This window comes from Dipteris shenzhenensis, chromosome 22 (genome assembly GCF_047967505.1).
Source record: "Dipteris shenzhenensis isolate YYH24624 ecotype China chromosome 22, Dip_SZ_1.0, whole genome shotgun sequence".
Classification (NCBI taxonomy): Eukaryota; Viridiplantae; Streptophyta; class Polypodiopsida; order Gleicheniales; family Dipteridaceae; genus Dipteris; species Dipteris shenzhenensis.
In genome coordinates this window covers 24956619-24979105 of record NC_141617.1, presented here as the reverse complement: position 1 = coordinate 24979105, position 22487 = coordinate 24956619, and the positions used below count along the sequence as shown (strand labels likewise).

Genomic DNA, 22487 nt, shown 5'->3' with positions numbered 1-22487 from the left:
GTGATTCCTCTCTCTTGAAGTCACTTTCTGAGTCATTTTTTATGGCTGTCCCTCATGGGAAACTGATGCATGAGTGTGCGGTCCGCCATGAGAAGCTAATGCATGTGTGTACTCACTCTTTCCGTGCTTGTGCTTTCTTGATTTCTTCTTCTTCTTGGCATTTGTTTGCACAATCTGAGCCAAATTTTGAGCCAGCTGAGTCAAAGCAGTCACTGCACTTGCAAGCTGTGCATTCAACATAGTAGCATCATCTGACTCACTGCTAGAACTAGTATCATCGTTGAGCTCAGTTGTAGCTTCATGTGTGGCCTGCTCAAAAGGCATTTGTTGTGCTCCTTGCAGCTGTACAATAGCTAGATCATTAAGGCTTTCCTGCCTTCTCCTTTGAGGAGTTGTGGAGCTCTCTTGCTCATGGGTACTCACCATGTTTATGGTTGTAATATTCAGCTGTCAAAAAGTGCAGCAAAGATATCCTTCCACCAAACTACCGAGGCCCACCTCTTGAGAAAGAATGTGTGGTATCCCGGCAATGGAACCAATGAAACCGGCCTCTAATCACTCAGAGGGCAGTAGAACTAAACCTTTAATCACTTCAGCACTTATTTACAGCTCACAAAGCATATATCACAATCATTAACCATTGCATGATCACCATTTGGCATTTGCCCATTTGTTCACAAACAAAACCACTGAAAAAGAGATGGAGGCTAGAATGCCCCTGCTCAACAAACATAGACAAGTGCACCCGATTGGCCCCAAACACCGTGGCGCCCCTTTCGGTATTTCTTTATATTTCACAGTGAAATGATTACAAGTTGCATCTGGGGGACCTTCCGTGCAACTGAGCACGCAGCCCCAATTCACTATGCCTTCGCAAAGCTTTCAAGCATAGAACACCATCACATAAGTGCACTTAACCCATAGGCTCAATCCAAAGGCATTCTTTTTTCCGAGTGCAATTCCATTGGCTGTCCAGATGCAATCACACTGCACCCCAGCTGCACTCTCTTTGAGTGGTTTCCAGATGGCATTCACAAAGCTTTTCAAAGCTCCAAAATAAAATCAGCAAAGTACCCAACCAAAGAATGACTCATGTAGCACTGCCTGGGCACCTGTGACCCAAGAAAGAGGCGGCACACGAGGCCAACCAATAGCTTATGGCCAAAAGAAATTGCAGCAACAAAATCACAACTCACCAAGCCCTGAAAACTCGAACCAAGTCCTCAATCACCAAGAGGACATAGTAGCCAATGCCCAATTGCATTCTCAGCCAAAGAGGAGTGCAAAGGCATGAAGAAAGAAAATTTACAAGAGCCGACCAGCAAGAATTCCCCCTGAAAAATGCGGAAAGAAGCACTTCTGTCACGAAGAAATGGGAGTTCTTGGGCTCAAAAGAAGCGTGCTTCAGAGAGGAATGCATTGAGAAGGTTTTGGAGAAGTTTCATCGCCCAAAAGTCCTCCAAAACTGAGAAAAACCAGTCAACCAGCACGTGGGACCACTCGAAATTCAACAAAAAGCTGTAGCTTTGCAAGAGGAGAGGCCCAGGAGGCGATAGAAGCAAAAAGGTCCGGAAAAAGCCACTTGTGCAAATTCGACCAGCAAAAGAAGTGCTCAGCTCTGCCCGTTCTACCAAACGCTCATAGGGAAAAGCATATCACTACGAAGGGGAGGCACAGGGGAAGCCATCGGGCCAAACGGGTGTCGAGGAATCCAAACGGGTGAGGAGTTATGAAGAAAAACGGAATTCAGCTGAAGAAGGCTGAAAAACCAGTCCAAAATTGCAACAAAGGGAGAAGATGAGAGAGAAAACCACACATGTGAAGTTTAGAAGGCCCAGGAAGGTCCAAGAATGGCAAAGGAGCATGTAGAAGGCACTAGAGCCACCTGGAACTCTAGGGGGGCCACTGAAGGTACATGGCCTTCTAGGAGGCCCATTAAAAATGCCACATCATCATTTCCCAACAACCACTCTTTTAATTCCTTGGAATGCCTTTGGGCTTAGGGATTAATTACGCTTATGTGCTAGGCACCATGCCGCGTTTAATTACACATTATTAAGCCCATGCTTGGACTTTTAAAACCAAAGTTGTCACGGTCTTGTAGTACATTAAAGTAGTTAGAATTTCACGCCCCCGTGACAGCATCTCCTTCTTCTCTCCCATCCTAAGTACAACATAGTCATGTCGATGGTCGACTATATATCAAACTCAACATCATCATCAATATCATCATCATCGGCAGCAGCAAGATATCAGGATGGATGAGGCAATGGAGGCATGAAGTCGGCAATAGAGTGTTGTCAACCACTCAGAGGTGCGGTCCTGGCACGTCTCCTAGTCGTAGCTCTACGTCTGACTAGGGCTATTGTGACCCCTGTCGGTCGGGCTCCGACTCTAAACAAGGAGGGGATGTCTCCAAGTGTGATCTGTGTGTCGATCCTCTGTCTAAGCTGTCGGGTCACAAGCTCCAGGTCACGGTCATGTCGAGGCCTCGTCTCGTGGGGGTCCGTGTGATCTAGCTAAAAGAACTCCGTGATAGAGCTCTGAGAGGGATCAATCGAGGAAGAAGTCTACTCCTGTCTCCGTGCTCGGAGTATCCTCTCGCGGTGTCTAAGTGCCCATGAATGAAACCTGCCAAACACCACTAGTCTGGGTAGGAGAGGAAACGGGCGAAAATCCCGTAACTATCCCTGAAGAGGCGGAGGAGTGGAGGAGAGGGGGGGGGGGGGAAGCAAAGAAAGAGCCGGGGGGGGGAGGCAGGGGGAGCAGCAGGTAGGGGGGAGGAGAGGGAGGAGGCAGCGTGCGGGGGGGGGGCTGCAGCAGCGAGGGAGGGGAGTCGGGGGGGAGGCGGGGGGAGCAGTAGGTAGGGGGGAGGGGAGGGAGGAGAAGCAAGGAGGGGAGGGAGGAGGCGGGGGGAGCAGCAGGTAGGGGGGAGGAGAGGGAGGAGGCAGCGTGCGGGGGGGGGCTGCAGCAGCGAGGGGGGGGAGTCAGGGGGGGAGCAGCAGGTAGGGGGGAGGGGAGGGAGGAGAAGCAAGGAGGGGAGGGAGGGGGCAGCAAGGAGGGGAGCAGGAAGGAGGGCAGCAGGAGGAGCGGGGAGCAGCAACCAGGCACCTGTTGCTCAAGTTCGGTCTGAGGTGGACTTTCTCTTTTTATTTGTCGTTGAAGCTATGAATATTCTATATTAGATCTCAAGCTGATATTTTTGGGCTGAGACTTCCTTTGAGACGAGGAGTAGAGCTTCTGGATAGTGAGCTGGTAGATGATACTGCTGTTTTTGTGGATGCCATGCCACAGACACTTACTTCTTTCAGGACAGCATTGGGTTTATTTTGCAATGCTGCGGGGGCGCATATTAATTGGCACGAATCCAATGGCTTTTGGGTCAGTGACGAGGACACTCTGGGTTGGGGAAGTGACACAGGATTCACTTGGATTGAAAGGGGTGTATCTGTCAGATATTTGGGATGCCAAGCTGCTTTGCATCTCTCTGACACAACAGTTTGCTCCGGTGTTGAAAAGCATAAGGAGAAAGCTCATTTTTTGGGGGTTCTACTAAGCTTGACCTTGCCTTTAGAGTAGTGGTGGTTAACCATGTACTTGCTGGTGTCATTCAAGGGATTGCCTCACTCGGCTTAAGATGCCGATAAGGAATTTTATATGAGTGGACTCGATGGCATAGAGGATGTTATAGCCAGAGTGGCTTGGGAGACTCTCATTCTCCCCACTTTGGAAGGAGGTCTTAATTTAATTGATCTAGATTTACTGTGTATGGCCTTGCTCTGCAAGATTGTTGTGAGGGGACTTATGCCTGGGCAGGAGCTGTGGAAGGACTTTTTCATTTGTAGCATATAGTCATGCACACCGTCTTCGGGAGGAGGCTGGATGGATAGTATCAGATGGATCTTCACTTCAGTCCATCTCATATCTCCTTCCTCCCCTCTCATGGCTGCTATCCTGAAAGCATGGGCCTGTTTTAGGAGTACTCTTCTCGGAGGGTTCCCCCTTCCTCTCACAGGCCGTCACTCATGTGGAATGACAGCATGTTGGATGAGCATGGTAGCCCACTGGGTGCCTCTCACTACATGCAGTGGTCTAGTTGGGAGAGGGGACCTGACTCGACTGTTAACGAGGTACTTTTGGCCACGGCGTGGTTTATTTGTTCTTGCTGGTGCCACTCAGTTTAAGAGGCTGCTGATAAGGAATTTTATAATGGAGAGGATTTAATGGCACAGAGGATGTTACAGCCGGAGTGTCTTGAGAGACTCTCATTCTCCCTACTTTGAAAGGGGGTCTTGATATAATTGATCTAGATTTATTGTGCAGGGCCTTGCTCTATAAGATGGTTGTGAGGGGACTTATGCCTAGGCACGAGCCGTGGAAGGACTTTTTCATTCGTAGCATACAATCATGCACACCGTCTTCGGGAGGAGACTGGATGGATAGTACTAGATGGATCTTCACTTCAACCCATCTGAGATTCCCTTTCTCCCCTCTCATTATCCTGAAAGCATGGGCCAGCTTCATGACTTCTCTTCAAAGGGTTCTTCCTTCCTCTCGCGAAGAGATTGATAGGCAGCCACTCATGTGGGATGACAACATATTTGATGAGCATGGTAGACCACTAGGTGTCTCTCATTACATGCAGTGGTTTAGTTGGATTTTCAGTTTTTTTCCTCCTTCCCCCTTCTTCATGACTTGGGCTCAGCTGGTTGGCTTTTCCTTTGGGGCCTCAGGTCTTCTTTGAGAGACGTGGCTCATCATGGGCTAGAGCTATTAGACAACACTTCGTTGAGCCATGTTCTGGATGACTTTCCTGCCTCACCCTTTAGGGCTGTGCGTGCCTCAGTGGATTCTTCTTGGGAGATATTAGCGACCATTTCATCGTGGGATATTTGGAGAGCCAGCTGCACAGATGCTTTGGATGGGTCCCAAGTTCACCCCTCTCACACTATGGCCAGTATATGAGGAGACATTATACATACACTGATGGTCATCTGGACGAGCATGCAGGGATCCTCGCTATCAGCTTTTGCTAAGAGGGCTGCTTTTCTGAGGGAATGGAGGAGCTCTCCCTTCTTCATTGAGTCTTCCACAGGGTTGAGGTGGCATTTTCAGCCTCAACCTTGGTCTCTTCTTGAGGAGTCCTTTCATGCACGGCATGCTTGCTCTCTTGTGCGTTTTATTCATAGTTAATGGAAGTCTATTTTTTGCAAAAAAAAGTCATGGCTAGAACAAAAGCATGCACTTGAAAATGCAGCAAATAAACTGTGAACACACAATAAACACCAATTATAGCAAACCCTAACTGAAAGAGTTGTGGAGGTGAGAAGGTGATGAGGAGAGTGAGTGAGATGAGTGAATGCTTGTGCGACACATGGCAAGGCTGCAAGAGATAGGCTTCATCGAAGATGGATGTATGTGCGGGCTTGCCACTCTATTCAGAAAAGCAGTTTTAACATCCATCTAATAAAGAGGCCAGCCATAATGTGTGGCAAGGGCTACTATCAATTTGATAGTATTATGTCTGGCTACTGGCACAAAGGTCTCATCATAGTAAATGAATCTTTTTGGGCATAATCCCTTGCAACCAGCTTGTCTTTATACTCTTCCACACTTCATGACTCTTCATTTTAATCCTATGGATCCATTTGTCAATGACGGAAGTCTTTCTTGGTGGACTAACTCCCAAGTTTTATTTTGTATGATACTATCATAGTCATCTTTCATGGCTTCCCGCCACTTGGAATCCTCATATCTCTTAGGTTCAGCTAGAGCTTTCATAATGGTCGTTAATGCATGACTCACATCAAGCCTATCAAGTGCCCTTCGGACCCTTATCAATCTTTTGAGTCATTTCTACAGAAGCCTCCCTTCATCACGTAGCCACGTGCATGCATGCTCCTTTCCAAATCAATTTGGGCACCTCAGCTTCATTTAGCCACCTCAACAATGGTATTTTACCACTCTCAGAGATATTCCCTTAAATTCATACACCAAGCTTAAATGCTCATTTTCCCTACCAACTAGCTATATACATAGCTCTGCACTCACCCATCAACATGCAACAAGTGAAAAACATTTTTTGATTTTTATCCACACAACGCGAAGCAAGAGTGTGCTCACAGCTAGACAGAGGATGCACAGGGTACATCAGATGGATATCGATAAGAAAGGTAGTGCGCTAAAAGCAGCGACCAGATCAGTCTTCAATGATTCGTAGGTCCAACAATAGGTATTTCAGAAGATAGGATGGCTAAATCAGCAAGGAAGTGGCGATATTCTTTAGAAATGGGGGCACAGTTGGTATTGTTGGACAGAGGTTGGCGATGTTTTTAATGCAGGCGGAATCACCAGTAGATAGGCGGCCTCAATAGATAGATGGCAGCTCAAGCAGGTAGGCAGTGGGCCACTGAGAGATGGTGGAGAACGTGATTGTAGCTTTCGATGAGGCGATACATCCTTTTCAAACCTTCTTCTCTTGACGAATATGAGACAATCCATTCACATTGATTCTTGTTCATGAGGACTAGGATTTGCATGTTCAAATGGACAAAAGTTTCATGCCACATTATTTCTTTTCTCCTTAATTGAGAGATGTAGGCCTTAAAGTTGGGTGGAGGTGGTGTCACTTTGTAAAGGCCTTCTTCCTCAATTCCCCTGGCTATGATTTTGAAATCATCAGCCTTGTCTAGAATGAGACATTCCCTTCATCATATTCCACCTTCTTGTTCTGTATACTGGTGGCACTAACAGATATAGGTTTTTCTTCAGATGTGGAACATACAAAATGTAATGTAATGCCCCTTATATCTTTATTTAGTAGTACCTTTGATTTGATGAAGTATGGAGTCTCCAAGTTCTATATCTGTGAGTAGCACTTGTCTCTAAGTGAGAGAACCCGGACTCAAGCGATTGGAGCTCGGGAGTGAATAATCCATGACTCATCACCTTGACCATACTTATTTAGTTTGGAGATAGCTATGGCTTTCTCAAAATTACTATTCTGGTGCATAGCTACATTAGCGTGTTTAGGCCCACTTTTAGCCATATCTGCGATTTTCTTCCAACACTCCAAAGAAAATAGGCCAGAAAGCAAATCCTTTTTTCTTTGTGTCATTCTTTTCATGATGATCCTTTTTAACATGTTGACATTGAGAAATAAAGTTATGCTTTGGTTTAGGGTTGAATTGGTGTTTCTAGTTTTGTCTTTTATTTTTAACCTTAAAGGTTGTATCATCCTGATTACCTAAGTTCTTGCTCTGCCTTTTTGTTTCCTCCATGATGATGGTACCCATGTATCTGAGTGAAAGAGGGAGAATGCTCTTTTTAAGAGAGCGTGTTGACAAAATTGTCCCATGAGTCTGAAAGATCATTGAGAAGAAGGTCAACTTCCCGTGGATCAAGCATCTTCTCATTGCTAGTTGATCTATCAGTTCTTTGAGCTTATTCAAATTGTTATTCTTCATAGGTGGTTTGCAATGTCTTCCAGGCCTCAGTTTGGTGTTTTCAGGTTTTTGATAGGAGGGATAATGCTATAATTGATGCTCAGATTTATGAGAGTATGAGCCTATTGGCTCTTCTTGTCATAACTTTAGTAATTCTCGCTTGGACATTTTTCAGTCCTATCAATAATACCATGCAACTTTCGAGGTTTGAGAATATTCTCGAGCTTGTATTTCCAGATGATATACTTGGTTTGATCCAACCGAGCACCTATTGGAAGGGGACATCCATTGGTTTGACTCATCGTGCCTTAACTGGCGTATCATACAGACTATGTGAATGCAGTGTGTGCATTTAATAGGGGAGATCAATCAAATGAATGTAATTACACCTAAGCAAATGATTGATACTTTATAATCAAAGCACAACTGAACCAGATACCAAATAGAAATAAGGCTCGACCAGGAATGATGCTCCCCCTCACCTCTATTCGAAGTCAACCAGGAATGATGATGATGCTCCCCCTCGAACCCAAAACCATCTCCAAGCAGCCGGGCTCTTCTCTCAATGTGAGAGGATCTCCTAGCTATCATTAATCCTTTCTCAATCTAAGAGGATAACAAGGTATAAGATGGTTACACGAGGGGCAGTGAGCAAAGATGCACATTCCATCTTTTTGAATATTGTGGATGCTTACCCAGAGAATTTGTGTCAAAATTGAAATGACAGATATATTGTTGCTTGATGACTTGACTGTTGGGGAGGAACATGTTATCCAATGCTGGTTTGATGGCTGCTTATAAATCCAACAATTTCCTTGTGTTTGCGTTATAGGGTGAACGGTTTTTAGATGGAGTTTGTGCAGCAGTTGATGGTGAAAAGGATCCCAGGTGCCTGCTACTGGCATTTCACATTGTGGAGTTGGTTGCACAGCTTTTCCCTGACCCTGATGGGCCTCTTGGAAGCCTTGCAGAAGATCTATTTAGTATTATCAGTTGCTATTTCCCAATCTCCTTCAACCCGGTGAGCTTATGCATGGTTATGGTTTGCAATGCAATGTTGCTCTTTGTCTGTGCTTTAACAATCAAACTTCTCCTATTGTTGTCCAGCCACCAGATGACACAAGGGGGATAACAAGAGAAGATCTTTCTACAGCTCTTATGGTTTTTACTCTCAACTTTTAGCCCTAAGTTTTAATTTCGTTTATAATTTGCAAAGAAAATACTGTAATCATTCACAGGAAGATCTTCTATTACATACAATGGCTTGATGAATGATGCCTTCTGTCTATCACCATGCGCAACATCTGCGTGCTTGGCATGCTTTACATATGAGGTGTGTCTTGCGCCTACCTGAAGCGATAAATTTGTAATCTTTTCATGGAGTAAAGTTCTAAAGAAGCTTCAGTCAATCGGAGGTCTGGGGAACTTTGGTGTATTGAGACTCTTCTCTTAATCCTTTGAGCTGCCACATAGAGAGGCTAGAATTTGTAAGAAGATACCTTTCAATATCATCTGTGAAAGTCACTCAATTAGGAGAGCAATGGGTGGGAAAGAAAAACTTAGTTAGCATAAGTGTGCCCGAAGCTGCTCCATGGTGCTTTGTGCTCCATGTGGGTAGTACATTTATGGTGTCTGAGTGAAAAATTGAAAATACCCTCACCTATGCAGAGGGCATGATCTATATGGAACACCATTGTAGTGCAGAGTGGTCTTTGGCTGGAAGACCTAGGTGAGGGTCCGATGAAGATCTTGACAGGATAGTTGTAGGGTGTGTGCATCCAGTGTATATAGGTGAGGAGGAAGGTGCTAGGTGTACTATGGGAGGGAAATCATCTAGTCTAGTTGGTCATACCCCTGCGCTGCATGCATCAGGAACAAGCCGTCCATGGGAGGTTGCATTTGTCAGCTTGTGACTGACCATATGGACAATGAAAAATAAAAAATCACTGAACTGAAAGGAGATGCTTGTGCAAGTTGTGTGAGTATACTATGTGAGATGCACCGCCTACTAAAAAAGAAGGTAAAGCTGAGCGTAAGAATCACACTCTTATGGAGATGGATAGATGCATGCTTACTAGTAAGAAGTTGCCTCACAGGTTTGGCTCGAAGGCCTCATGTTTGCCAATCATGTTTTGCATCGGGCTCCCACAAAGGCTTTGAAGACAATCACTCCCTATGAGGCATGGCATGGGAGAAAGCCTTCAGTGGATTTTTTGCCTGTGTTGCATATGTCCACGTGCCTGTGGAGTTTTGACATAACTTGTCAGATAAGGCAAGTGTATTTTTGTTGGGTATAGTGCACAAAGCAAAGGCTATTGTCTCTACAATCCTGCTTCTCACAAGATTTTTGTGAGTAGAGATGTTATTTTTTCAGAGAATTCAGCTTCTTCTGATGATGTTTTTGAGGGGATGATTCCTATAGCTTTTGGTTCCCCAACTGAGGCTCATGCTGAAACTCAGAATTTACAGCAACCTCCTCCAGATCCACATGCCCCGATTCAGCCACTGGCTGATTTTGTACCACCTCAGGGTGTGGATGAAGTTGTCAGGCAAGAGGTTCAAGAGATACACGTAGCCAAAACAGTCCCGAATTGGTTGCTTCAGACTCTGAGCGAGAGTAGGCTTAAGGCCCAATTGCCTGGCAGGACTCGTAGTGTAGTAAGGCACGCAAGGGGGGCTCTTTCAGTTGAGACAGCTTATGCAGGGGCTCTTCTTGATGAAGAGCAGCCTGACTCTTTTGAAGAAGCAAAGGATAATGTGCATTGGATGCATGCCATGCACAATGAGTTGCAGTCCATAGAGAAAAATTAGACTTGGGATGTTGTAGATTTGCTACCAAGTAAGCATGCCATTGGTACCAAGTGGGTTTTCAAGGTAAAAAGAAAACCAGATGGGTCTATTGACAGGTTCAAGGCACAGTTGGTTGCCAAAGGCTATGCACAGAAGAAGGGCATAGATTATGAGGAGACATTTGCTCCTACATCCCGGATGACCATCCCGGATGACCACCATACGGTTAGTTATTGCAATGGCTGCAAATTTTGTGTGGAATGTCCATCAGTTGGACATAAAAACAATTTTTCTTAATGGGGACTTGGAGGAAGAGGTTTATGTCAAACAACCTCCTGGATTTGAACTTTTTGGCAATACACTTCAAATTTGCAAGCTGAATAAAGCTTTATATGGGCTGAAACAAGCCCCACGTGTATGGTATGCCAAGATTGATGCATTCCTGGCAAGTAAGGGGTTACATAATAGTCCCACAAAAAGCACCCTTTACATTAAGAAGGATGGGGGGGATATTTTGGTCATCATTTTTTATGTAGATGACATGCTGCTCATAGGGTCAAATGAGGAAATAATTGTAGATTTTCAAAGCTGAGTTGAAAGCTGAATTTGACATGACAGATTTGGGCATGTTGACTTTCTATTTGGGGATCCAGTTCATACAAGACAAGCGTGGCATCGTTATGTCTCAATCCAAGTATGTGCATGATTGTAAGCCTGTAGCCACTCCCATGGAGCCGGGGTTGAAGCTTACTATGTATGATGCAGGTGAATCAGTGGATGTCACACTTTACAATTACAACCAGGTTGTTGGATGCCTCATCTATTTGTGCAATACAGGGCCCGATATTCAGCATGCAGTATCTCAGGTGAGCATGTATATGCACAACTCAAAGACTACACATTGATAGGCTGTAAAACGCATCTTTTGTTATTTGCAAGGTACAAAGTCTTATTGCTTGATGTTTCCTAGGGGGGGTGACTTGGAGATGCATGCTTACAATGATTCAGATTGGGCTGGAGACTATGATACCAGGCAGTCCACTAGTGGTAATTCTTTCTTTTTGGGCAAAGCTTGTTAGAATTATTATCATATTCTAGGCAGTGGCCAATGTATTATAATAAGTAGGTTAGGGGCACTTTTCCCTCATTGAGGTTTTTTCCCCTAACCACAAGCCAATCCCTAACTACGGTTAGTGGATAGGATAGGGTTTTGTCACTTAGACAAAACCCCTCACTTCTCTTTTGTACTTACTTAATTTCAGTCCACTATTCATTACACTTACGTTTTGATCACACTCTCTCCCTCCCTCCCTCCCCGCCTAGCAGCCTCCCGCCATGCTGCTCTTGCCCACCGCATTGTTTCTCCTTGCCCCCGCTACCCAGCCCCTAGCACCTCCTCCCTAGCCTAGCTTGCTGCGCCACCTCCCGTAGGCTCCCCGCCTCTCAGCCTATAGCCTCTCCGCCTCAGCTCCTGTCCTCCCCGCCTCAGCCCCTAGACCCGCCTCCCTAGCCTAGCCTACTGCGCAACCTCCCTTAGTCCCGCCTCTCAGCCTCAAGCCTCGCCTCAGTCCCTAACCTCTCCGCCTCAACCCCTAGCCCCACCCCCAGTCCCTAGCCCCGCCTCCCTACGATTGCGCCACCTCCTATAGCCCTCGACTACCTACCCTGCCACTAGCCTACCCCCCGCCTACTGTTTGGCAGCAGCTGCCCTATCTACCTACCTCCACAATACACCAAGCTTGCACCAGGGCCAATAAAGGTCCTCGAAATTCTGTACCAGGGGCATGCAGGTCCTCAGACTGTGACAGAACAGAGAAGCACCCCCTGAACTACAATTGGAGGTCAAGATGATGCCCCAGGGTCTCCCGTGAGCTGCTGCTTCCACTTCACCAGCAAACTGCAGAAAAAGAAACTCAGAGGTTAGGGCAAAAGAAAAGACCAGCATGACGACACGAAGCTATGTTAAGGCTCTCGAAAGTGCAATGCAAGTGTACATGGCAGGAACACCCCCAAAGAATACCTCCGAGGTATTGACCCACCTTAGCAAAATTTGCTTGGCCTTGATCGAAAAGGTCGATAGCCTCGAGACCACTAATGTGGCATTGATGGCAGAAAAGACACATATTGACAAGCCCCTGAATGAAATCAAGAAGCAAGGGGGGCGTATGCAAGAAGAATGGCGGAAGGAGAAAGGGAAGAAGGATGAATGGGAAAAGGAGGAGGCATGGGAAGATGAGAAGGTGAACCTCAAGGACAAAATGCAGGCCATGGGGATAGAATTACAGCAATTGAGAGATATACAGGGGGTACCAGAAGGTACGTGCAAGGCAATGGAAGAGATGAGAGCCGAGAATGAGATGCTTAAGAAGGAGATGGCAGCGCTACAGACAACCATACAAAGAGGCATGCTGAGTTCACACAGCAAATCACTAAAGGTAACGTAGACATACTAGAATGGAAGAATGTGGTTAAGAAGGCTGCGGCAGCCCCCAAGAAAGAGATCATCTTTGAAGCCCTGGAGGAAGAGAAAAGGAGGAGCAGCAAGGCCTTGAATGTCCTGGTCAAAGGCCTAACAGTTGGAGACACCCCTATGTCCGATGCCAAGACCTTGTTCACCAAAATGGGAGTCAACCTCACATGCGAGACAGCATGGAGGGTTGGTAAAGTTGAAGCTCCAACAAGACCACTTGTAATGAAACTACGAACAGCTATGGATAGGTCCACTCTCATGAGCCTGAGGGCAACCTTGAAAGGGACCATAATATTTTTGGATGACAATCTCACGCTGTTGCAACATGAGCATTGGAGAGAAGGGATGATACGGGTTATGGCAGCAAGAGAGGCAGGGAAATGAGCTGCCCGGGAAGTCTTAGCCCAAAGATGTCAGCTTGAGATCTAACATAGATACTCATAGCTTCGGCCACGAACAAAAAAAGGAAAGGAGCAAGGGGGCATCCCTGAGGGACTGATCTCGAAATCTGAAATCTCTCACCCCTTAGCCCACCAATAAGTACCTGGCTGTGGGCTGATCTGTACAAACAGGAAACACCTTTGATCCAAGCATCAGTAAAGCCAAAACGTAGAAGGGTGCCCTTCAAAAAACCCCAATCTACTCTGTCATAAGCTTTCTTAAAATCCAAAAGTAGAATGGCTAGATTCTGGCCACTCTGCATGGCCCACTCTGAAGCTTCCTAGAAATAGAAAATGTTATAAAAAATGCTTCTGCCATGCACAAATCCCGTCTGAGTGTCATGAATAAGATCAGGGAGAAGGGGCTGCAATCGGAGGCTGATTGCCTTAGCCAGAATCTTGCAACAAGTCCCTAGAAGTGTGATAGGCCTCCACTGGGACACTAGATTTCTGCTACCTCCTTTCGGGATAAGGTGGATGAGACCCTCTGTAAGCGACCCAGGCATCTCGCCAGAGTCCCATATGGCCTGCAGGGCTGAAGTAATGTAGTCTCCAATCATATCCCAAAATGCAATGAAAAAAGAAGGGGTGAGGCCATTTGAACTTGAACTCTGTGTTGGTGAAAGGTGCATCGAGCAAAATATGCATATCCGGATTCACCAACAAAGGGATGCTCTACCAAATAGCCTGTCTAGCATCCTCTCTATCCTGTGTCTCAGGATCAGCAGTAAGAAGGGTGGCATAAAAATCTGAAGCTATGCGTAAGACATCATCAGGCTCGGTCTGTAAAACCCCATGTGAGTCAATAAGGTGGGATACACTCTCTCTACTATGTCTAGGGCCAAGAGTAGAGAAAAAGTGTTTATTGACTCTACCACCCATCTGAATCCAAAAGGACTCCCGTGCATGAAAGGCATACTCTGATCTCTGATCAAGCAATATCTGCTGATGAGTCCTTGTTGCAGCAAGGCGCTCGTGAATCCAAGCATCTGAAGGCCGTTTCTGCTCTTCCCTCTGCAAAGCTACCAACTGCCGGCGAACACCAATCTCACGTCTGAGAATATCTCGTCTCCTGGTACAAGCAACTGAGAGGTAGAAGTCGCTAATACCAGAAAGGGCAGCAGCTACATGTGATGAAAATGGCTGCCCACCCTGGACATGAGAAACCCATATCTGCAGGGCTGCCTCTGTAAGGTCCTCCTCTGTGTACAAGGCATCTGGAATTTCGATGCTGGCAGACCGGCCTCTCAAGTGAGGCTCTGAGATAGCTAGCACAACAGGAAAGTGGTATGAAGTGGAAACCACAGCAGCAATGCATACCGATCCACCTGTGTCTAGTGCCCAATCATCTACATAGAATCTGTCAATGCGTGCATGAATAGGCATCTGCTACCTCCTGTTCGACCAAGAGAACAAGAGGGACTGTGACTGAATAAGAAAGGCATCGTCCAACCAAGTATCTCTGTCACAAAAGTGAAAAAGGAAGGCATCCCAAGCTGCTCTCTCCAAAGAGTGAAGTCCTCCTTCTCTACCCCCTTTTTTGTCTGACGGTAACTCAACCATGTTAAAGTCACCTCCAATCACCCATGAATCCGCAATGGGGGCCCAGGAGAGCAAATCCTTCCACATAAGGACACGTTCCCCTCTAATGTTGGAGACATACAGGTTAAGGAAACAAACCTTACTCCCTCCAATCAAAAGAATAATCCACTGAGCGCTAGAGGGAATAATGACTCCGTGTCCAACAACTAAGGGGAGAACCGCCGACTGCGAAACTGAAATAGAAGTGCCTCCCTTGGTGCCCAAGGCAGGCGACCAAAAAGTATGGCTAGAAAGCAACTTGCCTGACTTGGCACAATCTCTAGAATCCAGTTTGTGCTCTTGAATAAATAAGATATCAATGGAACCCCCAGTAACACCTGGATGAAGCTGATCCCGGATCAGCTGTCTACGGCGGCGATGTGGGACGCCACCTAGGCCCTGTATGTTCCAACTAATAATCCTCATTGACGGGAGGATGTAGAGTGGAACACCTTACCTGACCTAGTGGAGGAAACAAACCCCTCAACAGGGGAAGACCTCCTGCTCGAGGAGCGATGAATGGAACCAAGTGGCAGAAAATCAACAGGGAAAAGAACCCTGCCACCTGAAGAAGTAGCCCTGTCAACAGGAAACCCAATCACTGGCTCACCAAAAGTAGAGGGCACAAACTCCTCCTCTGGGAAATCTGAATCATCTGCTAGGGCTGAAAATGAGTTCGTGTGAAGCAAGCCAGACAACGGAGTGCGAAGGATCCCTTCTGAGGGAAGAGGATCAATAGTGTAAACCATCCCCTTCGCCCTATCCAAGGGAGGAAGTGAGGACTGCTCTCGATCTTGTGTCTGCCCAGTCACGGAGACCTCTACTGCCTCAAGGAGAGTGTCCGGCACCGCTGGTTCTAGGGAAGAAGCTGCAACCGGGGAGGAGGTCGAAGCTTCAGTGTCTCGGACTGTGCGAGGTGAGACTGGAGGGACAACTCGAGGTGAAGCATAGTCCATTAGTGTACCCTCGTGAACTGAAGGAGGGACCCGCACACGAACCGAAACCCACTGGAATGCGTCGCATGCTCCTGAGGTAGGAGGAGGTCCTGTACCACCCCCCTGTTCAGCCCGAGGAGTAGGTGCTGGACCTGTACCACCACCATCCTGAGGAGGACCGCCATGCGGAGGTCGAGGAGCAGGTGCTGGACCTGTACCACCCCTTTGTCGAGACTGAGGAGCAAGTGCTGGACCTGTACCACCCCCCTGTCGAGGCCGTGGGGCGGTAATTGTACCAGAGGGCTTCTTGGGCCTTTTCTTCTTCCTGGGGCAATCCATGGCAAAGTGTCCAATGGTCCTGCATATCCCGCACTGGTCCTCTCTGCCTGAAATCTCTACTCTCTGGCGAAAAAAGGAACCATCCGGGCGCTGCATCATAACATGGTCCATCTTGAGGTTAGGATCCTTACAGAGGACCCTAACTCTAGGTACCCCATCAGCCTTGGTTGCCTCTGCTGCAGTCAATGGCAACCCAGGAAGGGGTGGGATCTCAGCAACCGTGCCAAAATGCTCCCCAATAACAGAAAGAAGTCGATGGTAAACCTAGGGAAGCCCGGGAAATCTGATGAAGAGCGAAAAGATTTCCTTATCTGCCTCCACTGGGTCGAAACCAATATCAAAGGCGTCAAAGAAGATCATCCTGTGTCCTAGGTGTAAAAACTCAGCTTTGAGCACAGTGCTCGCAGCCTCTAGAGTGTCAAAAACAACTTGGAAAAAACCTCGTCCCAGAAGACGAACATCTAACAATCGTGGAGTGAGGTCTGGGGGGAGAGCCGCAAGCATCCAGTCTCTGGCTTGGGATCTGGAGGGGTGAGACCCGAAGATGCGTGCTAGTAACGTGGTAGAGCATTCAATCTCTACATCCTTCTTGAGCTGCTGCAACTCGTCTTTAGAAAAAGTAATAGTTTTCGCGGCCGATGGAGGTGGAGTAGGATTGGCTGACGGAATATCCATCGCCAATCGAGGTGAGGAGGCCGACTCTAACAATTTTGGGGGCTCCTTCCACTCCAAAAAATGATGCGGGAGAATGAGGAAGGAAAAAGACGGGGGTAGGGGGGTAGAGCACAGGGATAGGAGGTGAGGAGGGAGCGGGGGTAGGGGGCGAGGAGGGGAGGGGTAGAGGGGAGAGGCTGAAGGGGAGGGGGCGGGATGAGAGGGAGCAAAAGTCTGCAAATTGACTCACACTGAGTCCAAAACTGCAGAATTTTGCCAATTTTTGCAAATTTTCTTTACAGATTTTTGGGCATATGCAGAGCATTGTGGTGCATTTCAAGCCTTTGATAGGCTATGACAGTATTTGTCACTGTGGGCAGATTTTCTTCCGCAGACTTTGGTTGTGCATTTTACATCCGAGGAAGGGATTTTGGTTGTCTAGTTTGCTGTGTTTTTTGAGTTTATCTGGCAAAAATGGCTCAAAAAAACCCCAATGAGGTTTTTGGAGTCCTCACACAAGAGGATAAGTTGGATGGCACCAAATACTCCTTGTGGAGTTTTATGGTTCGCAACATCTTGGTTTGCAGACAGCTTTGGGATTATGTCAATGGAGATGAAGCAAGGCCAGATTCCGTGGCTACACCTGTCACTCCTACAGTAGGAGGTAGGGCTAGAGGTCAATGCAGCACAAGTAATGTGGCTCCCATAGCAGAGCAGAAAAGATGGGATTTTAGGGATGCACAAGCTCTATCAATGATTTCTCTTTCTGTCAAGAGGTTCATGATTCCTCACATTTGGTCATGCAAGACCTCAAAGGCAGGTTGGGAGAGATTAGAAAGTATGTTTGCAGCAAGAAATGATGCCAGAGTTTCTTTCCTGAAGAGAGAGCTATCTCATACGCATACGGATGAGGGAGATTCCATGAATACTCATCTCACAAAGCTATAGGATTTGAGGGAGGAGTTGCTGAATATTGATGGAAGTTATTCTGGATTCATAGATGCTTACCACCACTCTGAATTCTCCTCCTAAGTCCTATCTTGGTTCCCACACCTCTCTGAATTTGTCATTGAGGGGGGCTGAGCAAGAAGCAATCTACAGCGGCTACTTCCTCATGTGAAGCTGAGTATAGGGCAGCTTTCACAACGACAATTGAGTGTGTTTGGCTGCGACGTTTGTTCGTTGATCTTCGTCTCATATTGGAGGGTCCTTGTCCCGTTCCCACTGATAGTCGCTATTGCAGTGGCAAAGAATCCTGTGTTTCATGCTCGCATGAAGCACATTGAGGTTCGTTATCATTATGTCAGAGAGAAGTTGCATGCAGGGGAGATCAGTATGATCTGTGTCAACACATGACAATGTTGCAGACATCTTCACAAAAGCACTTCCACGTGAGAAGTTTGAGGCATTTCGCAGTGCCCTAAACTTATCTTCTTTTGGTGATTGATCATTACCTTGTACACCACATTGGCACTGCAGGGGGGTGTTAGAATTATTAATATATTCTAGGCAGTGACCACTGTAATGTAATAAGTGAGTTAGGGGCACTTTTACCTCTTAGAGGTTTTTCCCCTGAACCACGGTCTAATCTCTAACTACGCTTAGTGATTAGATAGGGTTTTGTCACTTAGACAAAACCCCTTATCTCTTTCTTGTACTACTCACTTCTTCTATTCAGTTATTTAGTTCACTCTTGCATTGTGCTCCCATTGTTCTCACATGATTGAGGGCATGCTCCAAGCAAGTTGCACTGATCTATTGAATGGCCTTAGCCCTCTTGCTCCTTGGGAGGAATGGGGGGCTTGCCCAATGTCAGGTTTGGGTGATGAGCTCACTGACCACCTCCTAATGGAGTTAGGCAAGGTGTCAGTTTGCTATGGTAATCTCCATCCAGCACTATCGACAGACATGGTTTTTATGTTCCAAGGGTAACTTCTTCAATGACGCCTGGTGACTTTTTCAGAGGTGAAATATGCAGTTTTTTCTTTTCCAGGTCTTACTGCTGTAGTAATTAGTCAAAAAGATCTTAGTACTCTTGTCAGTACTGATGTGTTTTGGATCAGCTTCTCAATGAGGCAGTTTGAACCAGGGATTTTTTGTAAATATATTTTTGATGTAAGTCAAATACTCAATGTAATCCTAAGGTTTATCCTTTATGCCCTTTTTCCAAATCTAGAAGGATACTCATTTTTATATTTTCGAGGAGTGTTTTGCCAGTATGGACGAGAGCATGCAACTGGTTTGAATGAGCTTGTATAAGCTTTACTATAGGGAATGGTCCACATACATAATTATCCTTGCTAGTATCCCTATGGAACACCTCTGCACCTCTCTAGAAATCTATCATGTCTGCACTGTCGAAGGGAGTAATGGAGGCTGTCTTTCATGCGGGAAGTCCGGCTCTCGCTACTGGTTGCAACCTCTGATGGAGACGGTAAAGTTTTTCCTAGGATCCTCTCTCTGTAGGATGTATCTTTGAGAAAGAGGTGGCCCCAAGTTTTTCCTCCACGATCTCCAGATTGTTGAACTCACCTCCAACAATCCAAGCTGTCACCACTACATGATTGGGTGTAAACGTTCATGATACAGTCCTGAGGTCCCCTACTTTGTTTTGGAGCCATACTGCACAGTAATAATCAGCCCTTCTTGATTAAATAATATGAAGCCAAGTCTTAGTCAGTAGACATCCAGACTCCCCCACAATGTTCAACTGCTTTAGACCAAATTGTGGGGAAGGTTTCCGCACCTAAGATTACCTCCGACTGAGAACATGTGGTCTTCAGGCATCAAAATGCAAACAGGGCTGGCAACAAGACTCATTGTAAGTGTGTCAAAGAATCAATCTGTGAGGATGTTGCTTGGCACGGTCATGGAATCCATGCATATTCTAGTTCATCATGGTCCAACTCATGAGGATGGCTGGGGGGTTGCCAAGAAGAACCATCGCTTACAGAAATGATTGTCTCAGGTTCTTGCAATCTCTTTGTTTTCTTTGGTTGGGGTGGGGTGGGGTTGATTGCTTTGGCCTTATGTTTCATGTTTGTGGTGTTCTAACAGAGTACATATTGTACTTATCTTACTGTGCTTTCTTGCATATGTTATTTGCAGAAATGTTTTGTATCGACCAAACTTTTTGCTCCTTTTTGCATTCCTGTATTACTTGAGAAACTTTCCTCAAGCTTACGAACTGCAAAGGTTAGTTTGAATATGGTTCTTGGTTTTTGTATCCTCTGGTTCGTAGCTTAAAATCATGTGAGCTATGATATTGTCCATATTTAAAGCCACATCATTTCTTTTCAATGCAGCGGGACTCTTTGAAATATCTGGGATATTGTAGCCTTCATTATGGAGCCAACATGTTTCAAGAACATGGGGAAGCCATTTGGATGGCTCTTAAGAATGAACTGTTATCTTCACAAAAACCAGAAGCAGCCAGTATAGGGGGAAGGGATGAAGAGGTGGTGGTGGAGGCACTTGAATGCTTCATGTTTTGTATTAGAGCATCTCAAGGGCAGATGACAGTACACATAAACAATGGCAGTTTTCTTAAGCTGGTTCTTCAGGATGTGTTTGTGGATGATTTTGTAGAGTGTTTACCAAATAATTTACTGAGTACAGACTCCAATGATGTCAGTCATACAGTTATAAGTGATGCGGATAGTCCACCTAGTGACATACCTGTTACAATAACTCGTGCCAGAGTCACTGTTATCGAGGCTGGTCATTTGCTTGCAGCAGCAGTCAAAGCATCGATTTCCAGCTGCTTTGCTGTATTGAATACTGTGTTCAAACGTATCTTTGAGGCTATGAAAGTTCCAGTTCACATCAGAGAAGTGGATGTGCTAGCATTTCTGAAAGGGGACCCGTTCAAGCATAATCTTCATTGCACTGGATCTTTGAATGTGGCTGTCCTGGAGGCCATACTTCTAATTGTTGTAGCAGCTAAGACAGTTGCAGAAGAATATATTTTTTCTGTGCAAAGCTCTAGTGCTGGTACTACTGACACTCAGTGGATTACTCCTCTACAATCTTCTTCAACAGAAGTTGTAATGGCCTTTGCTTTATTTATTATTGCTGGTTTACAAGATGGTTCGGTCGGAGTTTCATTGTCGGTTGAAAAGACGTGGGAGATAGGAGGTAAGTTTTCAAAAAATTAACGTTAATTTTCACATACGTGAGTGTTTCCATTTTAGAAGCTTAAAAATACAGGTCACATTCGTGTAGCAATGATGTGAAGAACTGTATCATCTCAGGGTGTTGATGGTTAGAACTTCTAGGGGTATGACCATGACTTTAGACTTAGATTCATGAGGAACCCCAAGCCCCCCACCCCCAACACACACATACACACTTTTTTTTTTTTTTGGGGGGCGGGGGGGGGTAAAAGAACCTTTCATTCAGAAGAATATACATTCATAGCTGCCTCAAAGTGAGACAGCTACTACTCATATGCTAAAAAAACTGAAAAGAAAACATACTCTAGCTGCTCCAGTAAAGAACAGCTAGTACAAGAAGCTAAAAAAAAACACACTTTTTTTTGTTTTTTGGGGTGAAATCCATTTTTCAGGTGCTTGCAGTGGGACCCAGGAGAGTGGGAATGGATAGATCATGGGCACCGAGAGAGGGGGATTCCCTTCTTTCATTTCACGGTTGGTAATGCCAGGAGGTTTCAGCCGAACAGTAGGGGTTGGATTCCTTCCAGAGCCCCCCATTGGAAAAGCTTCTTCATCACCGCAGACTTGCGTATAAATTTCTGGAGGAGGCTCTGGAAATCCCTTAGAAATAGAAAGATCACTCTTTTCTTTTGGCTTTCTATTCATGGAGGGATTGCAGTGAACCTGTGGAGATCACGTTTTGGGGCTGATCCCACTTGTCCTCGATGTCATTCTGCAGAGGAGTCAGTGCGACATTGCCTTTGGGACTGCAATCAGGCGAGGACTGTTTGGAAAGGGGTTGCTCGGATACTCAGCATCTTTCACACATCCCCTTTCTTCATGACTTGGGGCTCGGTCGCATGGTTATCTCTTACTGGGCCCCAGGTGTTTTATGAGGGTGAGCCTTCTTCTTGGGCACTCTCGGTCCGCCAGCAGGTGATAGTGCCCTGCTCTCTACAGGATGTACCACTTACTCCCTTCAGAGCTTCTCATGTTTGAGTGGACACCTCTTGGGAGATTTTGGCTAGCATTTCCTCTTGGCACATTTGGAGAGCCAGATGTACTGAGGCCTTGGATGGCACCCAGATACACCCATTACAGGTGTTCACGGGTATTTGGACTGACACGGTTCACACTTTGATAGCCATATGGGCTAGCATGCAGGGTTCTTCACGGGCAGCCTCTTCTAGAAGGACTATTTTTCTTCGAGTTTGGAGGGGTTCTCCCTTTTTCTCAGAGGTTTCTACCGGATTGAGATGGCACTATCAGCCTCAATCCTTTCTTTTTGGCTCTTGAGCTTTTCGTGCATTGCATGATGTATCCCGTATGGAGCTTGCTCTAACGGTTTTTCTTTAATACTTAATAGAAGTCTTTTTTTGCAAAAAAAATAAAAATAAAAATCCATTTTTCATTATATTACAAAAAGCAGTCCCAAAGAAAGGGACAGCCACACGTACATACAAAAGAGAAAAGAGACACCACGCATGCACAAACGCATAGAAGTGCGCTCACACATACGTAGCACACATACACATGGATAAATGAAGGAAGAAAGTACGATGCCATCAACAAGAAACTTTTTTTTTTGGGCAAGAAATTCTAGCATAACAATTCAGGAAGTGGAAATGCCATAAAGGCCCTTTGGTGATAGATGTGAAGAATAAACAATGGTCCCACTC

General features: G+C 45.9%; 1 protein-coding gene across 4 annotated transcripts in view; it reads left to right on the top strand.

Annotated features, from left to right (window-relative positions):
- Positions 1 to 22487, top strand: part of MET18 (ARM repeat superfamily protein) — a 202884-nt gene that overhangs the window by 80702 nt on the left and 99695 nt on the right. For all 4 annotated transcript variants that reach the window (XM_087393875.1, XM_087393876.1, XM_087393874.1 and 1 more), the window contains exons 7-10: positions 8278 to 8466; positions 8553 to 8606; positions 19763 to 19849; positions 19960 to 20791. In XM_087393875.1, the coding sequence (XP_087250001.1) occupies positions 8278 to 8466; positions 8553 to 8606; positions 19763 to 19849; positions 19960 to 20791 (1162 nt within the window). The remainder of the gene's footprint in view (positions 1 to 8277; positions 8467 to 8552; positions 8607 to 19762; positions 19850 to 19959; positions 20792 to 22487) is intronic.